Genomic DNA, 22,975 nt, shown 5'->3' on the forward strand with positions numbered 1-22,975 from the left:
AGGGTATAAACTCAAAGAGATAATCAGTTAATATAACATAAACTTTTATATAATTTTAAGTAAATATTTTAAAAATAATTTTAGAATTGTAGAAAAGCTGCAGGGTCATACAGAGAGGTCTCAAATATCTTTCACTACAGTTTTCTCTGTAGTTACCATTGTATATTACCATGCTGTATTTGTGGAAACTAGGAAATCTACATTGCTACCATACTGTTAGCTGAATTCCAGACTTCATTTGCATCTCACCAGTTTTGACCCTATGTCATTCTTCTCTTCCAGGACCCAGTCCAGAACATTAGGTACATATAGTCATCATATGTTCCCTGTCTCTTGTGCTCCATGACCCTCTCTCAATCTTCCCTTATTTTTCATGACCTTGACAAGTTTGAGGAATACTGATGAGACACTGCTTAGAATACCTCTAAAGTTGAGTTTGTGTTATGTGTTCCTCATGATTAGAAAAAAATGAATTATTTTGGAGAAAGCTTCCACCTCTCATCATGTCATTTGGTAACTGACATGATTTATCATTGAGGTGGTTAATCACTTGTTTAACGTATTTGCCAGGTTTCTCCGCTGTGAAGTTACTGTGTTTTTCTTTTCCATACTCTATTCTTTGTAGGGAAATCACTAAGTGCATCTCATATGCAAGGAGGGGCTAAGGGGATAAAGTAAGCTTCCCCACTTTAAAAGAGGAATAATTCCCTATATTATTCATCATCCTTATGTAAGAAATATATTCCTTGTCTCCATTTATTTCTACAATTATATTTTAATATTGATATGGAATCCTATGGATTTATTGAATATTTTGTAATATTGTTCAGTTCCATGCTCTTTATTTTGTTGTTCAAGTTTATGTACACGTGGCCATTGGGAGCTTTTTCAGGTTGGTTCTATTTCCCCATGATGTGCCACCAACCTTTTTCTTTTTAAATATTGTTTTGTTTAATTCAATGAACCAATTCCTTCCTTCCTTCCTTCCCTTCTTTCCTTCTTTCCTTTTTTCCTCCTCTCTTTCTCTCTCCCTCTCCCTCTCTCTCTGTCTCTCTCTGTCTCTCTCTCTGTCTCTCTCTGTCTCTGTCGCTCTCTCTCTTGTCTTAGTTGTGGCACGTGGGCTCCTTAGTTGCGGCATGCATGTGGGATCTAGTTCCCCGACCAGGGATCGATCTCGGCCCCCTGCATTGGGAGTGCAGAGTCTTACCCACTGGACTGCCAGGGAAGTCCCACCACCAAACTTTTGATTCAAGCATTATTTATAGCCTCCATAAGCTCTTCCAGTCTCCGGTGTATTTCCAGTTTCCACAGCCAACTCAGTATTTCCTGCTTCCTTCACATGAGACTCTGACTTTTACTTTTGGGATAAAGTAAAACAAAACAAAAAGGAGTCTCTCAAAGCTCTTCAATGATCTCCTTGGAAATAACTAGTAGATTGAAGCTGTCTTTGGTAATTAACACCTGGGATAAAGTTTTTCACAAATATCCTCCATTCCCCCAAACTGTTCTCTTATTGTACCTACAGGTGAAAAGATATGTGCAGTTTTGAGGGGAGGTGAGGTCAGAGAATCACCAACCTACACCTGGTTTATGCCTGTCTCCCTCCAGTGTAGGTACTGGCTGTCTTGACCATCACACTGAGCCCACCATCCTGGCAGCAGAAAGGAGTCAGGTGACAATGTTTTCTTTGTATCTGAAGGGATGGCTCTCCGTGGAAGGGAGGGTGTCAGGAATCTAGGTAAATGTTCATTTCAGGAAAAGTGATTCTTCAGGGTTTGATTCTGGTCCAGTGCCAAAGCCACACAGGAAGATGAAATAATTCTGAACCTTGAGCTGAACTAGTAAAGAGAGTTTGGGATTATAGTTCCTGCATCAGCGCATTGTGGCTTCTAATGTAGTTTAGTGTAATTCACAATGACCTTGATTCTTGGTGCTGAATCCAAGTAATGCTGCAACCTGACTTTTAATATACTCTTAAGTGCGGAAACCAATCTGTTGTTCATATTAATGACAGAATCAGAGACTAAATGTTCAGGATTACTGCAGGTTTGAGCCTGTAACACCACATGCTTATGGTAAAGGCTAAGAGAAACGTATATAAGTCATTTAGTCCTGCACAGAACGTTGTACCCTAATGGCAGTTGCTGGAGAGAAGTGTGTCCTCTAGCTTAGGGTGTATGGAGGGATCAATGGAGACCGAGGCTGTCTTGTGCCACCATCGTCAGTGGTTGGTTCATTTTGATGAGGTGCTCTTCCCTCTTGAAGAAAAGGAATCAGTCCTTAAGGAATGTGAATGTATAATCATGAGTTTCAGAGAGGAGAAGTCAGGCTCAAATGTACCTTGTGATAGTTGCTCTGTTTTGAACGTATTCTATCAGTGAAAATGTATGATTTTAATTTAACAAAATGCACAAGATTTTACACATGAGAGATTCCATTTTTGCATAACTATCTTGTATGTTAAAATAACATAAAACGCACATCTATCTTCATTGCTAATGGTTTTACTTCACTCAGATGTTAAGAAATTGATGAGAATAGGATGTAAAATTAGTGATTTTTTTTACCCTGCACATTTTTATTAATATTAGTGATTCATAACAACTACTTTAAGGCACACCATGATACTATTCAACAATTCCTGTGATAGGTGGTATTCCGTTTTGTTCAGGCACAGAAGCAAATGACTCTCTTTGTTGCTGTCCTAATATTGAGCCTGTCTTGTGTGTATTAAATCCAACTTGGTCATGTAGCAGGTTTCTGTAGTATTTCAACGAGAGCATCTATATTAAGTTAAGATCACTAAGTCTTTTGAATAATTGGTATTGGCCTATTAAATAAATCTTTATAACTAAATAGAAACTTGTCACTACTAAAATAAAAAAATAAATTACCACCAACTTAAACTATAATGACAAATAATTAGGAAAACAGGTAAATATATATCTAAACTATTGGAAGAACAAGATTTGTAAGTATGTCATAGTAATGAAGTATGCTAGGTTTGATAACAGGAAGAGGATTGGGGATTCGGTTATGCTTTATTTCATAACAGAATCACCATCTTACTGATTGTAGGACTGTTATTATTCCCTGATAAGTTTCATGTTAGGTGCTCATGATCTGGTCCATGTCTCTATGGTTTCATCTTGAGTAGGCACAGACAGCAGATTCAACACATCCATAGCACTAACATCTTCCCTAGATCCTCCCCTGAATCTAGAGCCACCCAAAGCGTCCTTGTCTTGGTGGGCACTTTTGTGTCTTTGTAACCCTCTCCTCCATATTTCACGTTTGTTTCGTGTCTTTTAGTAATCCCAGCTGGTGGACGGTGCACTCTGCTGCATTGATTACCGTCTGTTTCTTAACTCTAGTCCCCTGCATTCCCTTGATTCATGACTGCAGAGCGTCCAGGCTTTATTTTTCTTTGATAATAATTAGAGAATTTCCTAATCTTGTGAGATGTATGTAAATTGGTGATATTTGCACATTGGTCAGTTTTTTGCAGATTCATTCCTCTCTAAGTCCTAAGTATAATTTGTAAACAGTCATTTACAAGACAGTGGCAAATGAGACAATTTTATGCTCCAAAAGAAGCAATAAATCATGATACAATTGTAATTACATTATTGTTTGATTATCATATAAATACCTATGTAAATATAATTTTTTTAATGCCTGTAGTGGAGCTTCAGAATCTAGGCAGTGTCAAGCAGAAGTCTCTTAAATAATCTGGGATTACAGAGGAGTCTTGAGTGGGCAAATATGTATCTGAAATAATATATTTTCCTGGAAACAAACTCAGCCTGGAATTGTAGGAAGAGCTACATGAAATGAAACAGCATGTGAGATATATTATATATATATGGTAGTAGGGTCATTTTAACAGTATTAATTCCTCCAAACCATGCACATAGTATTTTTTCATCTTTTTGTGTCACCTTCAACTTCTTTTATCAATGTCTGATAGTTTTCTGAGTACGTGTCTTTTACCTGCTTGGGTATGTTTATTCTTAGGTATCTTATTCTTTTTGATGTGATTGCATATGGTATAGTTTCCTTAATCTGTCTTTCTGATAGTTCATTGTCAGTGTATAGAAATGCAGCAGATCCATATATATGTTTTTATTCGTTATTTTATACATATGAGTGTGTATATGTCAATCCCAATCTCCCAGTTCATCCCACCACCCCCCACTACTGCCGCTTCCCCTCTTGGTGTCCATATATTAATTTTGCATCTTGCAACTTCTCTGAATTCATTGATGTGCTCTAGTTGTTTTCTGATGGCATCTTTAGGATTTTCTATGTACAGTGTTATGTCATCTGCAGAAAGTGACAGTTTTACTTCTTCCTTTCCAATTTGGTTTACTTTTATTTCTTTTTCTTGTCTGATTTGGTGTGCCTAGGACTTCCAAAACTATGTTGAATAAAAGTGGCAACAGTGGGCATTCCTGACTTGTCCCATATCTTAGAGGAAATGCTTTCAGTTTTTCACCATTGTGTATGATGTTAGCTGTTGCCTTCTCCAAATGACCTTTATTATGTTGAGGTATGTCCCCTCTATACCCAGTTTCTGGAGAGCTTTTAATCATGAATGGATGTTGAATTTTGTCAAAAGCTTTTTATGCATCTATTGAGATGATTATATGGTTTTTATTCTTCAATTTTTTTTACTGTGGTTTATCACATTAATTGATATGAAGATGTTGAACTATCCTTGACTCCTTGGGATTAATCCCGCTTGACCATGGTGTATGATCCTTTTAATATATTGTTGGACTCAGTTTGCTAATATTTTTTGAGAATTTTTGCGTGAATGTTCATCAGTGACATTGCCTAGTAATTTTCTTTTTATTGTGTGTTATTTTTGTCTGATTTTGGTATGAGGATGGTACTGACCTCATCCTCTGCAATATTTTGGAACAGTTTGAGAAGGTTATGTGTTAACTCTTTTCTAAATGTTTGGTAGAATTCAATTCTGAAGCCATCTGATCCTTGACTTTTGTTTGTTGAGTTCTTTTTTTTTTAAATTATTACTGATTCTATTTCATTCCTGGCAATTTCTCTGTTCATATTTTCTATTTCTTCTGGGTTCAGTTTTGGGAGATGGTACAATTCTAGGAATTTGTCCATTTCATCACTTTGTTCATTTTATTGGCATATAGTTGTTCACATTAATTTCTTATGATCCTTTTTATTTCTGTTATGTCGTTTGTAACTTCTCTTTTTTCATTTCTGATGTTATTGATTTGGGCCCTCTCTTTTTTTTCTCTATGAGTCTGGTTAAATGTGTATCTATTTTGTGTATCTTTTCAGAGAACCAGCCCTTAGTTTCACTGATCTTTTCTATTGAATTTTTAGTTGCTATTAAAAAAAATCTGCTCTGATCTTTATAATTCCTATGTTTCTACTAAATTTGAGTTTTGTTTTTTCTTTTTCTAGTTGCTTCAGGTATAATGTTAGGTTGTTTATTTGATATTTTTTTTTGTTTACTGAGATTAAACTTGTATCACTGTTGGCTGTGACCCATAGATTTTGGATCGTTCAGTGTTCATTTTTATTTGTCTCCAGATATTTTTGGAATTCCTCTTTAATTTCTTGTATTCTTTTCTTTTTTTATTCTCTTCTCCTGTGATGTGAGGACTATCTTTAATATTATGTTTGGAATTCTTTCAGTTTTTTTGCACATTTGTTTGTTTTGTGTATGTTTATCTATTATTGATTTTTGGTTTATAGTTACCATTGTCGTTTATGTGTGTGTGTGTGTGTATGATTAAGTTGCTGATCTCTTGATTTCAAATGCATGTTAACAACCGTGCATTTTTACTCTCCTACCAAGTACTGGTTTTGATATCATATTTCATACCTACTTGTTTTGTGTGTTCCTTAACTTCCTATGGTGAACATAGGTGATTTTACTACTTTTTCTTCTATCCTTCCTACTAGCTATGTACATGGTTGATTTACTACCTTTACTGAATATTTGCCTTTACCAGTGAGGTTTTTCCTTTCATCATTTTCATGTTTCAGTTGTGGTCTTTTCTTTTTCACTTAGAGAAGCCCCTTTAACATTTCTCATAAAGCTGGTTTGGTGATGCTGAACTCTTTCAGTTATGCTTCTCTATAAAATTTTATATCTCCATCAAATCTAAAGGAAAGCCTTGCTGGGTAGTATATTTTTGGTTATAGGGTTTTCCCTTTCATCACTTTAAATACCCCATGCCACTCACTTCTGGTCTGCAGAGTTTATCCTGAAAAGTCAGGTGATGACCTTATGCTAGTTCATATGTTTGTAACTTGTTGCTTTTCCTTTGCTCCTTTTAATAGTCTATCTTTAATTTTTGCCTTTTTAAAAAAAATTTTATTTATGTATTTATTTATTTATTTATTTATGGCTGTGTTAGGTCTTAGTTTCTGTGCGAGGGCCTTCTCCAGCTGTGGCAAGTGGGGGCCACTCTTCATCACGGTGCGCGGGCCTCTCACTATCGCGGCCTCCCTTGTTGCGGAGCACAGGCTCCAGACGTGCAGGCTCAGCAATTGTGACTCACGGGCCCAGTTGCTCTGCGGCACGTGGGATCCTCCCAGACCAGGGCTCGAACCCGTGTCCCCTGCATTGGCAGGCAGACTCTCAACCACTGTGCCACCAGGGAAACCCCAATTTTTGCCATTTTTATTGCAATGAGTCTTGGTGTGGTCCTTTTTGGGTTGATCCTGTTTGGGGCTTACTATGTTTACTGGACTTGGATGTCTGTTTTATTTCCCAGGTTAGGGAAGTTTTCAGCTTTGTGTCTCCAATTATGTTCTCTGTCTCTTTCTCTTTCTCTTCTCCTTCTGGGACCACTGTAATGCCAATGTTAGTACACTTGGTGTTGTTTCAGAGGTCTGTTAAAATGTCCTCATTTCTTTTATTCTATTTTTTTGTCCACCTCCAGTGATTTCCAGTACTCAGTCTTCCAGTTTTCTGATTCATTTCTCTATATCATTTAGTCTACAATTGTTTCCTTCCAGTGTATTTTTCATTTCAGTTACTGTATTCCTCATCTCTGTAAGGTTGTTCTTTAAGATTCTAACTCTTTTTTAAAAACTTCTAACTTCTCACTCTAGTCATTCATTCTTGTCCTGAGTTCTTTGATCATCTTTACAATCATTACCTTGAAGTCTTCCTTGAGTAGATTGGCTATCTGCACTTCACTTAGATCTTCTTCTGGGTTCTTGTCTTTTTCCTTCATTTGGATCATATGTCTCTGTTATCTCATTTTCTTGCTGTGTTTCTGGTAGGTTAGTTACATTTCCTGACCTTGGAGAAGTGACCTTTTGTAAGAGATGTTGTATGTGTCCCAACAGCTCACTCTTCCCTGGTCATTAGAACCATATGCTCTAGGTATACCCCCTATGTGGGCTGCTGGGTTGTGGTGGGCTGACTACTGTGGGTGTTCCTGTAGGCTTGGCTGCCCCCAGTCTGGTTGTTTGCCAGACTCTGCCTTGTATGGAGCCTGTAAGTACTGCTTGGTGGGACAGAATTATGAGGTAGCTGGCTGCACAACCATGGGTGACACCAAATCTACTGCTGGCTCACTTGTGGGTAGCATCGAGGTCCAGAAGATACCAGGGCTGGTGCCCAACCACTGGTGTGTAAAGCCAAGTCCTGGGACTATGCTGGCTTACTGGCAGGCAGAGCCAGGTCCTGGGCTCTAGCTGTAGAGCCCAGGGTTCCCAGAGGTGATGTCGGACCATTGTTCCTGACACATCTGGCTGTGGGGTCTGGGGCATCCCAAATCCTGTGTCGGCATTCTGATGAGCAGGGTCAGGACCCAGCTGAGTCCATGGCTGGTGCTGGCCTGCTGGTGTTTAGGCTGGGTCTGCAGGCTGCTGGGCATCAACTGGTAGGTGGGCTGGTTGTGAAGCTCTAGCAGGCTCAGTGGTGGCTGGCGCCAGGGCCCCACCAGTCTTAGGGCTGGTTCTGGCCTGCTAGTGTGTGGGCTGGTTTCACAGGCTGCTGGGCTGTGGTATTGAGGCTGGTGTCTGCCTGTTGGTGTGTGAGGCTTGTCCCAAGGCTAGAGCAGGCTCACTTGTGGGAGGGGCCAGGGATTCTGGTGCTGGTGCCTGCCCACTGGTGGGAAGAGTTGGGAACCAGGGTCTCTGGCTGGAGGGTCCTGGGGGTCCTGGATCTAGTTCCTGTGCTCTGGTGTGTGGAGCCTGGTCCTGGCGCTTCTAGTGTTTGGGGTCAGGTTCAGGGGCAGCTGTGGGCTTGAGAGGGTCTTGAGGCAGCCTGTCTGCTGGTGGATGAGGCTGTGTCCCTGCTCAGTTAGTTGCTTGGCCTGTGGCATCCTACTCCTTGTGTCTATAGTCTGGTGGAAATGGGTGGGGCTAGGTCTTGAGGCTAATAAGCTAGAGGGAGGATTCTGAAATTATGCTTGCTGGTACCAGTGTCCACAAGGTAGAAGGAGCTCCCCTGAATGGCTGCTGCCAGTGTCTCTGTCCCTGCGGGTGAGCTGTAGTTGCCTCCTGTCTCTCCAGGAGACTCTCCAAGATCAGGAGGTTGGTGTGATCCAGGATCCTTTCAAATGACTGCTCCTGCCCTGTGTCTCAGGGCATGTGGGGTTTTCTGTGCACCTCAAGAGTGGAGTCTCTATTTCACACTGTCCTCTGGTTCTCTGGAAAATAAGCCCTACTGGTTTTCAAAGCCCAACATTCTAGGGACACTTCTTCCCAGCCCAGGAACCCTGGGCTGGGGAGCCCAATGTGAGGTTCATACCCCTCGCTCTCTGGGAGAAGCTCTGAAATTGTAATTATTCTCCCATGTGTGGGTCACCCACTGCGGGTATGGTCTTGACTATACCGAGATTCCGCCCCTCCTACCTGTCTTGTTGTGGTGCCTTCTTCATGTCCTTAGCTGTAGACGATATTTTATGGTAGGTTCTGGTCTTCTCCATCAGTTGCTGTTCTGTAAATAGTTGTGATTTTGATGCCCTGGGGAGAGGAGTTGAGCTCTGGGTTTTTCCACACCATCATCTTAGACAATCTCTTTACTTCATTCTTAAATCATATTACTTAATTTTTCTTAATATCCTGTTTGAATTGTAACAGTTGTTTGAAATTCCTTATCACTCATGTTTACTTCTCCTGATTTAAAAAATTGTATAGTGCATACATTCATCTTGAAATAAATTTACCTGTGAATCTTCCTAACTCAAAAATCAAGGACTTGACAAAAGCCTTTTCTACTTGTGTTACCTTTAAACTCTGAACCCCACCGCCAGCCTGGGGATTAACATCTTGCACCCATGCTCACCCTCTGTTTTTGGACTGTTAACCATCATTGCATCTGTGTGTGTGTTAACAAAGTATTGATATTATAAATTTACCTATATTGCTCTTTATAGTCTTTCCAGGGTTTTTTTTTTTGTTTTGGGGAACAGTCCTACAGTGAATGTACATTTACTGGTCTGCCGAAGTTCATATGCAAGCCTGTCAAGCACATTACCAGAATTGGAATTGCTGGTATATACACTTTGATAAATTTTAGAGACAATGGTAGAACAGAAGTAAATTGTATTTCAAATCCCACAATATTTTCACACCAGGAAAACCCTTTCCTTTTACATATATTTGTGTGTGGTTTATCTTTATGCCCATACTATATTTCCCAGAGATGGGTAAGTGTTACATTTCCGCTAAAACATTTATTCTCTTGTTCAGGGTCAGGCTTTTAGTGGTTTTAGCATGATCATATTTCCATGAGCTTGCAAATACAAGATCTTCTCTCACACTCCCTTTTACTTCCTGCTCTCCTATATTGCCCTTCTAAATCCAGTCCTGTTATTTCTTTATGTTCTTCATCAACCTGGATAGATTATACCGTTTTCTCCATTATTTACGACCAATAGAATAGAATAGAGCAACCGGAAGTAAACCCTGATAGATGATGGCCAAATGATTTTTGACAATTTGCCAACACCATTCAAAGTAGAAAGGACAGTCTTCAACAAATGGTGCTGAGAAGTCTTGGTGTCAACATGCAAAAGAAGGAAGATGGATGCTTACCTATCATCATATACAAGATTAATAAAAATGTATCAGGAAACTCAATATAAGACCTAAAACAAAAGTCTTAGAAGAAGACATAGGACAAGAGTTCATGACATTGGATTTGGCAGTGTTTTCTTCAATATGAAACAAAAGAACAACAAAGGCACAACTAACAAGAAAATAAATAACTTGCAATACCTAATTTTCTTAAAAAAATGTGTATCAAAGAAATCATAAACGTAATATAATGGCAACCCACTAGATGGGAGAAGATATTTTAAAGCCATATATCTGAGAAGGACTTTCTACTCAGAATATACAGAGAACTGCTACAACTCAACAAAAAGCAAACACCCTGATTCAAAAATGGACAAAAGACTTAAATAGATATTTCTCCAAAAAAAAGATGAACAAATAATGATAAGCACTTGAAAAGATGCTCCATTCACTAAATACATATTTATATATTTGTATGCACACACACACATACATACCCAAGCAGAAAACAAGTATGTGAAGGAATTGGAGCCATTGTACTATGTCATTGGGAATGTAGAACGATACAGCTGCTTTGCAAAACAGTAGGGTGACTTTTCAGATATTGAAAAACAGAATTACTACATGATCCAGTAATTTTACTTCGGGGTATACTCAAAATAATTGAAAGCAGTGTCTTGAAGAAATATTTGTACTCCAATGTTTATAGCAATAATATTCACAGTAGCTAAAGTATGAAGGCAACCCAAGTGTTCATCCACTAGTTCCTGGATAAACAGGTATACACATATAATAGAATATTATTCAGTCTTTAGAAGGAAAAGATCTAGGAATATGCTAAAACATGGATGAATCTTGAGGAAATTTAGCTGCATAAAATGTCTTTCCTCTTTTTGTCTTATGACAACATAATTTACCCAAGGTACATCAATGTTGAAAAATTATTAGAGAAATGCAAATCTAAACTGCAATGATGGGGTTTCCCCAGTGGTGCAGTGGTTAAGAATCCGCCTGCCAATGCACGGGACATGGGTTCAATCCCTGGTCTGGGAAAACCCCACATGTCGTGGAGCAACTAAGCCCATGTGCCACAACTACTGAGCCTGCGCTCTCGAGCCCATGAGCCACAACTACTGAGCCCACATGCCACAACTACTGAAGCCTGCACGCCTAGAGCCCATGCTCCCACTCACCGCAACTAGAGAAAGCCTGTGTGCAGCAACAAAGACCCAACGCGGCCAAAAATAAATAAATAAATAAATAAACTGCAATGAGGTTTTACCTCACATCAGTCAGAATGGCCATCGTCAAAAAGTCTACAAAGAAATGTTAGTGAAGGGGTGGAAGGAAACGAAACCCTGCTATGCTGTTGGTGGGAAAGTAAATTGGTACAATTATTATGGAGAACAGCATGGAGGTTCCTTTAAAAACTAAAAATAGAACTACCATATGATCCAACAATCCAACTCCTGGGCATATATCCAGAGAAAACCATAACTCGAAAAGATGTATGAACCACAATGTTCACAGAAGCACTATTGACAATAGCCGAGACATGGATGCAACCTAAATGTCCATCAACAAATGAATGGATAAAGAAGATGTGGTACATATGTACATATATACAATGGAATATTACTTAGCCATTAAAACCAATGAAATAATGCTATTTGAAGCAACATGGATGGACCTGGAGATTATCATACTAAGTGAAGTAAGTCAGACAGAGAAAGACAAATATCATATGATATCACTTATATGTGGAATCTAAAAAAAATGATACAAATGAACTTATTTACAAAACAGACTCACAGACTTCGAAAACAAATTTATGGTTACCAAAAGGGCAAGGTTCGGGGGGGGGGATAAATTGAGAGTTTGGGATTGACATATCCACATATTTAAAATAGATAACCAACAAGGACCTACTGTATAGCACAGGGAACTCTACTCAATATTCTGTAATAATGTAAATGGGAAAAGAATTTGACAAAGTACATATATATTTCTATCTGAACCACTTGGCTGTACTGTACACCTGAAACTAATACAACATTGTCAATTAACTATACTCCAATATAAAATAAAAATTAAAAAAGATGTGAGAGAGATATATATATATACACACACACACACATGCACACAATGCAATACTACTCAGCCACGAAAAAATGAAATTTTACCATTTGCAGACTTGCAGGGCATTATGCTAAGTGAAGTAACTCAGACAGAGAAAGTCAAATACTGTATGATATCACTTATATGTAGAATCTAAAAAATACAACAAACTAGTACATATAACAAAACTCATACAGAACAAACTAGTGTTTACCAGTGGGGAAGGGAGAGGGGCAATATAGGAATTGGGCAGTGGGGAGTACAAACTATGGGTGTAAGATAGGCTTAAAGATGTATTGTACAACATGGGGGAAATGAGCAATATTTCATAATAACAGTAAATGAAATTAACCTTTAAAGTTGTATAAAAATTAAAAAGAAATTTTTAAATAAAATTTTTAAAAGATTCAGAATTCTCAAAGAATATTTGAAAAAGTAGATATGCTTTTCTCTAATTTTTACCTTAATCAATGCACTTTTAAAAATGTGAGGAAGTATAAATACGTACGGGGGGATGGGGAGGACAAACGGTGGCACCACAATTTACAAGACACACACATAGACAAACACACGATGATGAAAAAAATTCTGATCTGTTAATTCAGTTATAATGTGGTTTATTACTTAGCATAGATCATGACTGCCTTTGTTAATCATCAAATATGCATTCATGACATCATTTTCAAAGACTTCTGTCCATTCCCAACCCAAAATGTTAATCCACCCTTCATTGCTGCCTCTGGTTTATTTTCAAACAGATCTGTGATGTAAACAACTTCATGCTGTGGATCTTTTGGGGTGTGGAGTCTCAGCTCACCTGAGAACAGGTGGTCATGCTCTGACCCCGGGGAGTCCTGTGGGTCAGTTGGGCCCTGAGAGGAGAGGGGGCTAGAGGACCTGAGGACTAAGGGTGCCTTTGGGTAGATTTCTAAGTGTGACCCCTCACACATCCCTAAACCCACCACGTGATTTCCACCAACCCAGCAGCATCTACCCTAGGCAACAGCAAGGCCACACCTATTCCAAGAGAAGCTCAGCCCCTAAGAATCAGGCCCAGGGAAACTGCACTTCTGGGAGTTCTTACCTGAAGCCTTCACACTACTCAGTGGTCTCAGGTGTGCTATGCCTGATAGCTCTAGCTCAGTGCTGCTGAATACGGGTCTGAGGGAGTAACACCTGCTCCAACAAAAAACTTGTTAAAGATGCCATTTCACGGGACCCACAGGAGGATCATAACTTAGAGTGGGGTCCTGATTCCCCCCGAATTTGTACGCTCTTTGAAGCTGCAGAAGAAATGTTTGCTACCTGGTTCCCATGCAGTTTCCCATTAGTACTACATGATGAGTATTTAGAAATAACATCACCTGTGCCCTCCCCACAGCGTCTGTCTAGTGATCTGGGTGGGAGCATCCGTGTTGTTTTAACTCCAGGTGATTCTAAGTTTAGGCCAGGTTGAACCCCGAGGGCTGCTGGGTACGTTGGTGAGAGTTGCTTCCAGTCTTTGGTCCTTTTTCCTTTGGGGAGGCATCGGTGTCTGCTCTACACGGGATTGGAAGGGGCAGGGCAGCATAGCCCACTTACTGTGTGCCGTAGCAGGGTTTCTGGGCATCCGTGTGAGAGGAGAACATGTGTCGGCAGGGAAAAAAAAGCTCACAAGTTTGTTCTCCATGCAGGAGCTCATTGTTCCTGAATCTCTTTTTTGGAAGGTTGCCCTGTCAGCGTTTCAAGGTCAACACCTTTTGCCTGTTGGTGTTGCGGGAAGAGGTGAAGGAGCTGTGCTGACGGTGTTGAAGGCATATTTTCAAGATGCTGATGTGGTGCCTCAACACGATATTGATGAGAAAAGGATCCAGAGCAGGAGGAAGGAGAGTCGGAAATGGCAGCGTCTCAGGTAAATGTCCTGTCCTGGGTCAGAGGCCGTGTCTGCTTTTCCTCCTGAAATGTCGTGGATTGAGAACCTGCAAATCTTTAATTCTCTACTTCTCATGTGCATGCCTAGCAAGGTTGCTTTTAACTACTTATTTTTTTCCTTCTTGTGATAGTCAAAGTCAGCTCTTTAGAATACTTCTCCCTTGTGTTCCAGAGCCTTTTCCCCATTGTCTGCATCCAGGCTCCCTACAGAGCATGGAGAATTCTTACCATGAATTAATGACATTCAGTTATTGAAATGATTCCCTTTGTGAAAGATCAACATGGGAAGGCATTAATATGCAAAATTCCCTATGGGATAATTTCGGATGTTGAGCTATTAGTGAAGAAGGGGAAAGTGAAATGATTAATGTACATCTGAATGCAACAACTTGGGATTAAGAGAATGCACTTTTAAATGGGATGACATTAGTGGTCCAGATCACTCAAAGTTCTGGAAAAAAAAAAAGTAATTAGGAGAGACTTGCTCTCTATATTGATAAGAAAGAATATTTAAATACACAGAGTCAGGGAGCATGGGAGGTGTGTGTGGACTGAAATTTGCATAAAACTGACATTTTTTTCATGATAGTTTTAGATTATGATTTTCTTATGTGTTTTCACTGAGAATACCACAGCAGTGATAATGTCTTGTGAGCTTCAGTCACCTGATAATCATTTGTCCCAATACACCTGATGTTCACTGGTTCAGGTGCTTTCTGCAAGATTCCTCTATGATGTTCATATATTTCTTTTATCTTTAGTAAGGGTTTGGTGTGATTCACAGAGAAATGTGCATAAACCACCACAGTAAATCTGGAAACTCCCATTTCTTCTTAGTTTTCCTTTGCTTGCAGTTTCCTTTGGAAAATGAACATTTTCACCTTTGTTTATTAAAGACATTGGCTTTTCAAGTGGAGGTTGTAATTGGTCAAGCCTTGTTCTTGTAAGTTTCCATTATACTCCATCCTCATGCAATAGACATACTCTTCTTTATTACTTCTTTGTATTTTCAAAAAAGTTTACAAGAATCATATTGTTAATATATGCTCAGTTGTGTTAAATTTCTGAAATGTAGATGAACTCAAATGATAATTATTTTCTTTATTTTCTAAATCAAGGATTCAAAACCAATAGCTCTAACTTATTTTATATCATGGTGTGTATATCTCTCCTAGTGTATTTATAAAATACAAAATGTATTACCCACAAATAGATTTATAAGATTTACCTAATTAAAAATAAATTGTATTAATTCTTCTTTAAAAGTTTGGTAGAATTCACCAATGAAGCAATCTAGTCCTGGTATTTTTTGCCGGAGAGGTTTTTGAGAACTGATTCAATCTCCTTAATAGTAATTTGGTCTGTTCAGATTGTTTTATTTCTTCATGGTTCTGTCTTTTTATTTTTTATTTTAAAATTTTTTCTGTAACCCATTGGTTCTTTAAGATCGTGTTGTTTAATTTCCACGTTTGTAAATTTTCCAGATTCTTCCTGTTGTTCATTTCTTAACATTGTGGTTGAAAACAGTACTTAGTATGATATCAGTCATCTTAAATTTGCTAAGACTTGTTTAGTGACCCATCACATGATCTGTCCTGGAGAATGTTCAATGTGCACTTGAGAAGGATATGTGTTCTGCCCCTGTTTGATGGACCGTTCTGTTTTTGTCTGTTAAGTCCATTTGGTCTAATATATAATTCAAGTTCAGTGCTTCCTCATTGATTTTCTTTCTGGATTCGTTGTTGAACGTTGGGCATGAGAGATCCCTACCCTTTTTTGTATTGTCTGTTTCTAACTTCAAATCTGTTAGTATTTGCTTAACATGTTCAAGTCCTCCGCTGTTAAGGTGTATTTCTTTATGATTGTCTTCTTGATGAATTGACAGTGTTATTAGATAATGACCTTATTTTGGTTGTTGTTGTTGCAGCTTTTGGCTTTTTTTTTTTTTTTTTTTTGTCTTGTAGAGCTGTAGCTACCACTGCTTTATTTTGGTTTCCACTTGTATGGAATATCTTGTTCCAGAGCTTCACTTTGAGCCTATTTGTGTTTTTAACACTGAAGTGAGTCTCTGATTGGCTGCTTATAGTTTGATCATGGATTTTTATCTGTCTAGCCACTCTGTGACTTTTGACTGAGGAATTTAATATATTAATGTTTACAGTAATTATTGATAAGTAAGGACTAACCAGTGCCATCTTATTGTTTTCTGGATGTTTTGCTGTTTCTTGTTTATTTCTTCCTCTTTTGCTGCCATTCTTTGTCAATTAGAGATATTATGATTTCCTTGTCTTTTTATTTTTTGAATCTACTATATGTTTTTGCTTTGTGGTTCCATGAGGTTCACGGAAAACATCTTGTAGATACAACAGTCTATTTTATGTTGATAACAATTTAACTCCATCACACAAACACAAAACTACGCTTTTACTTCCTTCCATGAATTTTTGGATATGGTGTACAATTTACCTCTTTGTGTATTGTTTATACATTAAAATGATTATTGCTGCAGTTATTTTAATAATCACATACTTTAACCTTTATACTAAAGTTAACTGGTTAACACACCACCATATCACGCTATTTAAGTATTCCTGCCTTAACTATATACTTATGTTTACAAATCTATTGTGTATTCTTATGTTTTCATTGTACTATTTATTTTATTTTATTTTAGCTTGAGGAACTCTTAGAATTTCTTTTAAGGCAGATCTAGTGATGATGCACTCCCTCAGCTTTTTTTCTTTTTTCTTTTTTTTTGGAACGAGTTTTTAATCTCTCCATTTTAGAGGGACAGTTATGATGGAGAGGGTATTCTTGGTTGGCATTTTTTATTGAACAATTTGAATCTATCATCCCACTGTCTCCTGGCCTGTGAGATTTCTGCTGAGAAATCAACAGATAACCTTATGAGAGTTCTCTTGTAAATTATAAGTTTCTCTCCTCTTGCTGCTTTTAAAATTCTTTGTTTTTGACAGTTGACAGTTTTACCCTACTGTGTTTTGGAGAAGATATTTTTTTGAGTTGACTGTGTCTGGTGCCCTATGAACTGATGAACTTGGATATCCAAATCTCTCCCCGGATTTGGAAACTTCTCAGCTACTGTTTCTTTAAATAAGCCTTCTGTCTCTATCTTTTCCTTCTAAAACGCCATAATTCACAGAATGTTTCTTTTGATTTTATCCTATAGATCACATAGTCATTCTTCCCTCTTTTTCTCTTTTTTCTCCTCTGAGTGGATATTTTCAGCTTACTGTCTTCTAACTCACAGAAAATTTCTTCTGCTTGACCTGTTTTGATATTGATGATACTTCTGGCATTCCTTTTTTTCTTATATTTATCATATAATATTATTTGAATTTAAGGTGTACAACATGGTGATTTGATACATTTACATATTATACTATGATTGCCATTGTAGCAGTAGTTATCTTTATTATTTCTTTATTGTGTTTAGAAAAATTAAGTTCTAGTCTTTTAGCAAGTTTGATGATTATAAGAAAATACCATTGTCTATATTCTCTGTACTGTGCATCAGATCTTTAAGAATTATTTACTATTAGTTAAAAGTTTGTATCCTTAAACAACATGTCTCCTATTCTCCACACCCCAGCCCCTGGTAACCAACATTCTACTCCTTGTTTTTATGAGTTTGGCTTTTTTAAAAATTTTACGTATAGGTGATATTACATAGTATTTTTCTTTCTCTTTTTGACTTATCTCAACATAATTTACCCAAGGTAGCCAATGTTGAAAATGGTAGAATTTCCTTTTTTCTAATGACTGATAATATACATTGTGTGTATGTAAATATAGATAAATATATAAATATAGACATCACATCTGTCTTATCCATTCATCAGTTGATAGGAACTTAGGCTGATTCCATATCTTGGCTATTGTGGATAATGCTGCAATAAACATGGGGCATGCATATATCTTTTCAAGTTAATGCTTTTATTTTCTTTGGATAAATACCCAGAAGTGGAATTGCTGGATCATATAGTATATGTATTTTTAAAGTTTTGAGAAAACTTCATATTGTTTTCCATAGTTGCTGCACAAAGTATATCCCCATTAACAGTTCACAAGTGTTCCCTTTTGCCCAAATCCTCACCAACGCTCATTATCTCTTGTCATTTTGGTGATAGCCATTCTAACAGATGTGAGGTAATACCTTATTGTGGTTTTGACTTCCATTGTTCTTATGATTTGTCATGATGACCACATTTTCATATACCTGTCGCTCATCTATATGTCTTTTTGAAAAAAAAATTTTCCTTTGCCCATTCATGTGTTGGATTGTTTGGTTTCATGTGTGTTTTATGAGGTTTTTAAAATGTATTTTAATTATGTGTCCCTTATCCAATATAGGGTTTACAGTTTTTTCCCATTTAGTAGGTTGACTTTTCATTTTGTTGATTTTTTTATTTGTTGTACGGAAGATTTTAAGTTTGATTTATTCTCAGTTGTTGACTTTTGCTTTTGTTTTTGTGTGTGTGTGTGTGTGCTTTTGGTGTCTTATTTAAAAAAAAATCATCATCAAAACAAATGTAAGGGAGTTTCTTTCTTTAAGGACTTTTATAGTATCAGGTCTTAGGTTCAAGTCTTTGATCCATCTTGAGTTAATTCTTTGAATGGTTAAGATAGGGGTACAAATTTATTTTTTCCTTGTATTTATCCAGGTTTTCCAACACTAGTTTTTGAGGACATTATTATTTCCCCATGGCTGTTCTTGGCTACATTGTCAAAAATTAGTTAACCTTATATGTGGAAGTTTAACTCTGGGCTCTTTATTCTGTCTCTTTGGTCTGGGTGTCTATTTTGATGCCAGTGCCATACTGTTTTAAATAGTATAAATTGTAGTAGAGTTTGAAATTAGGAACTGTGATGACTCTGGTTTTCTTCTTTCTCAGAATTGTTTTGGCTATTCAGTTCTTTTCTGGTTCAGTAGAAAGTTTAGAATTGATTTTTCAATTTCTGTGGAGAATGTCATTGGATTTTTGAGAGTAGTTTCTTTGAATCTACAGATGGTGTTGAACTAAGGACTTTTTAATCTTAGAAATTCCTCCAATCTATGAGCATAGGGTATCTTCCCATTTGTTAGAGTCTTCAATTTATTTTATGAATGTCTTGTAGTGTTCAATGCAGAGACGTTTCACAGCTTTGTTAAATTTATTCCTAAGTGTTTTATTATTTTTGATGCTATTTTAAATTAGATAGTTTTCTTTATTTTTTCAGAGAGATGTTTTACTATTTGTGTATAGAAATACAACTGATTATGTATGTTGATTTTATACAGTGCAATTTTGCCTACTTTGTTGATTAGTTACAACTTTTTTGTTGATTCCTTAGGATTTTTTATATAGAAAATCATGTCATCTTCAAATAATGACAATTTTAGTTTTTCCTTTCTTAATTAGATGCCTTTCTTTGTCTTGCCTAATTGCTCCAGCTAATATCAATATTTGCAGTACTATACTGAATAAGAGTGATTAAGTGGGCATCATTGTCTTGTTCTTGATCTTAGAGGAATAGCTTTTACCTTTTTACCACTGAGGGTGATGTTAGCTGTGGGCTTGTTACATATGGCCTTAATTATGTTGAGGTATGTTCCCCCTATCCTCAATGTGTTCAGTTTTTAATCATAGAAAGATGCATTTTGTCCAATGCTTTTTCTGCATCTAATGAAATGATCGTGTGATTTTTATTTTTACTCTATTACTGTGCTGTATCTCTCATATTCATTCATGTATGTTGAACCATTCTTACATCCCAGCAATAAATCCCACTTGGTCACAGGGTATAGTCCTTTTAATGTATTGTTGAAATTGATTTGCTAATATTCAGAATTTTGGCATCTATATTAATCAGTTTTATTGGCCTGTAGTTTTCTTTTCTTACAGAGTCTTCATCTGGCTTTGGTGTCATGAAAATTCTGACCTGATAGAACAAGTTTGAAAGTATTCCTTTCTCTTCAGTTTTTTTTTGGAAGAGTTTGACAATTACTGGTGTTAATTCTTCATAGTCTTGGTAGAATTAACCAGTAAAGTCATCTGGTCCTTGAGTTTTCTGTGTTGGGAGTGTTTTGATTACTGAATCAATCCCTTGTTATTGGTTTGTTTACATTTTCTGTTTCTTCCTGATTCAATTTTGGTAGGTAGTGTGTTTCTAGGAATTACCAGTTTCTTGTAGCATATCTAATTTGTTGGCATATAATTGTACATAGTAGTCTCTTATGATCCTATGTATTTCTGTAGTACCAGTGGTCATGTCTCCTCTTGCATTTCTAATTTTGAGTCTTCTCTCTTTTTTCCTAGTCTAGCTAAAAGTTTGTGAGTTTTATGTTTTCGAAAATCCAGCTTTTAGTTTGCTGATCCTTTCTATTGATTTTCTTGTATCTATTTTGTTTATTTCCACTCTAGTCTTTATTATATTCTTCCCACTGCTGACTTTGGGATCAATTTCTTTTTTTTCTAGTTCCTTGAGTTATAGGGTTAGATTATTTAGGCACTTACTAATTTCTTGCCATTTGTACTGATTGCTATACACTTTCCTTTCTGGACTGCTTTTGCAGCATCTCATAGGATTTCATAAGTTGTGTTTCCATTATCATTTGTTTTGAGGTTTTAAAAAATTTTTCCTTTTGATTTCTTTTTGACTCATTGACTTTTTTGGAAGTGTAATGTGTAGTTTTCCCATCTTTGTAGATTTTCCAGATATCCTCTTGTTGATGTCTAGGTTTATATCATTGTGTTCAGATAGTTGGTATGGTTTTGATCTTCTTAAATTTGCTAAGATGTCATTGCATTTTACCATATGATCTATCCTCGAGTATGTTCCACGTGCACTTGAGAACAAGTTGCTGGATGGAATGTTCTATATATGCCTGTTAAGTCCATTGTGTGTAACATATAGACCAGTGTTTTTTTATTGATTTACTATATGGATGATCTATCCATTGCTGAGAAAGGAGTATTGAAGTTTCCTATTATTATTGTATTGCCTATTTCTCCCTTCAGGTCTGTCAGCATTTGCTTAATATATTTAGGTACTCTGATATTGCGTGTGTATATATTTACAGTTGTTATATCTTCTTGATATATTGACCTTTGTATCATTATATTATGACTTTCTATGTGTCTTGATATTGTTCTTGGCTTAAAGTCTGTTTTTTTAAAATTTTTATTTATTTATTTAATTTATTTTTGGCTGCATTGGGTCTTCGTTGCTGCACTTGGGCCCCTCCAGTTGCTGTGAGTGGGGCGTTGCAGAGCACAGGCTCTAGGTGGCAGGCCTCAGCAGTTGTGGCACGTGGGCTCAGCAACTGTGGTTCGTGGGCTCTAGAGTGCAAGCCCAGCAGCTGTGGCACACGGGCCCAGCGGCTCCGCAGCCTGTGGGATCTTCCCAGACCAATGCTCAAACTGCGTCCCCTGCATTGGCAGGCAGACTCTCAACCACTGCACCCCCAGCGAAACCCTCAAGTCTGTTTTGTCTGATATAAGTACGGCTACCCCCACGTTATTTGGCTTCCACTTGCATGGAATATAATATTCTGTCTCTTTATTTTGAGTATATGTGTGTCTTAAAGCTGAAATGAGTATCTTATATTCAGAATATAATTGTGCCTTATATATATTTTATACATCCAGCTACTCTGTGGCTTTAATTTGTGAATTAAATCCATTTACCTTTAGAGTGAATTTTGATATGTAAGGACTTATTATTGCCATCTTATTAATTGCTTTCTGATTCTTTTATATCTCCACTGTTTCTTTTTTCCCCTCTGGTTCTGTCTACGTTTGTAGTTGGTGGTTCACCATGTTGGTATGCTCTGTTTCCTTTTTTAGTGTTTGTGATTCTACTAAAAATGTTTGCTTTGGGGTTAACATGAGGCATACATAAAATATCTCATAGTTAAAACAGTCCATTTTATGCTGATAGAAACTTATCTTTGTAGGCCTACAAATGTTCCATTTTTAATTCTCCCTTTATATTTTTAATGTCACAATATACTTCATTTTATTCAGCATTAAAAAAAAATTGTTTATTTTATTTATTTATTTTTGGCTCTGTTGGGTTTTCGTTGCTGTGCACAGGCTTTCTCTAGTTGCAGCAAGTGGGGGCTACTCTTCTTTGCAGTGCGTGTGCTTCTCATTGTGGTGGTTTCTCTTGTTGTGGAGCATGGGCTCTAGGTGCGTGGGCTTCTGTAGTTGTGGCACGATGGCTCAGTAGTTGTGGCTCGTGGGCTCTAGAGCGCAGGCTCAGTAGTTGTGGCACACAAGCTTAGTTGCTCCGTGGCATGTGGGATCTTCCCAGACCAGGGATCGAACCCGTGTCCCCTGCATTGGCAGGGAGATCCTTTAACCACTGCACCACCAGGGAGGTCCCCAATTCAGCATAGTATTTTAAAAGCTATTGTAGCTATAGTTTTCTCTATTGCATTTTTCATTTCAGCTCCAGGATGTTTTTGGTTCTTTTTTTTTACAGTTTTTGTCTATTTTTGTTTTCTTCATGTGTTTTCTGATTTCATTGAATTGTCTTTGTTTTTTTTATAACAGTGTTTTTGAATTATTTGTTACGTAGATTGCAGGTTTCAAAATCTTTGGGATTAATAACTGGAAGCCTTTTGTAATCCTTTAGTTGTGTTATCTTACTTGGGTGTTTTTAATGCTCCTGGCATCCTGTGCTGCTGTCATCACTTTTGAAGTAGCAGCCATCTACTCCAGCATTTACTAATTGTCTTCAGGAGAGAAACACCTTCTGTCAGCCCTCTGGATGTAGGAATTCTGAGGCTTTCTCAGACCTTCTATGGATAAAACTGTTTCACACTTCTTATTTCATCTTTTGGCAGAATTCTTGAGCTTATTTGCTGTATTTTGATCTTGCAACACAATACACTGGGGGCTGATAGAGCCCC

The 22,975-nt window shown here is 37.4% G+C and overlaps 1 protein-coding gene across 11 annotated transcripts in view; it reads left to right on the forward strand.

The window, feature by feature from the left end:
- LOC309660302 (uncharacterized protein) overlaps positions 1–22,975 on the forward strand; it is a 181,035-nt gene that overhangs the window by 80,493 nt on the left and 77,567 nt on the right. For all 11 annotated transcript variants that reach the window (XR_014263323.1, XR_014263324.1, XR_014263325.1 and 8 more), the window contains one exon: positions 13,854–14,038. Coding sequence is in view for 8 of the 11 variants with exons in the window: in XM_082460809.1 (XP_082316935.1) it covers positions 13,854–14,038 (185 nt within the window). In the remaining 3 variants the exon portion in view is untranslated. The remainder of the gene's footprint in view (positions 1–13,853; positions 14,039–22,975) is intronic.

The sequence above is a fragment of the Balaenoptera physalus genome (assembly GCF_965194825.1).
Source record: "Balaenoptera physalus genome assembly, chromosome: 4".
Classification (NCBI taxonomy): Eukaryota; Metazoa; Chordata; class Mammalia; order Artiodactyla; family Balaenopteridae; genus Balaenoptera; species Balaenoptera physalus.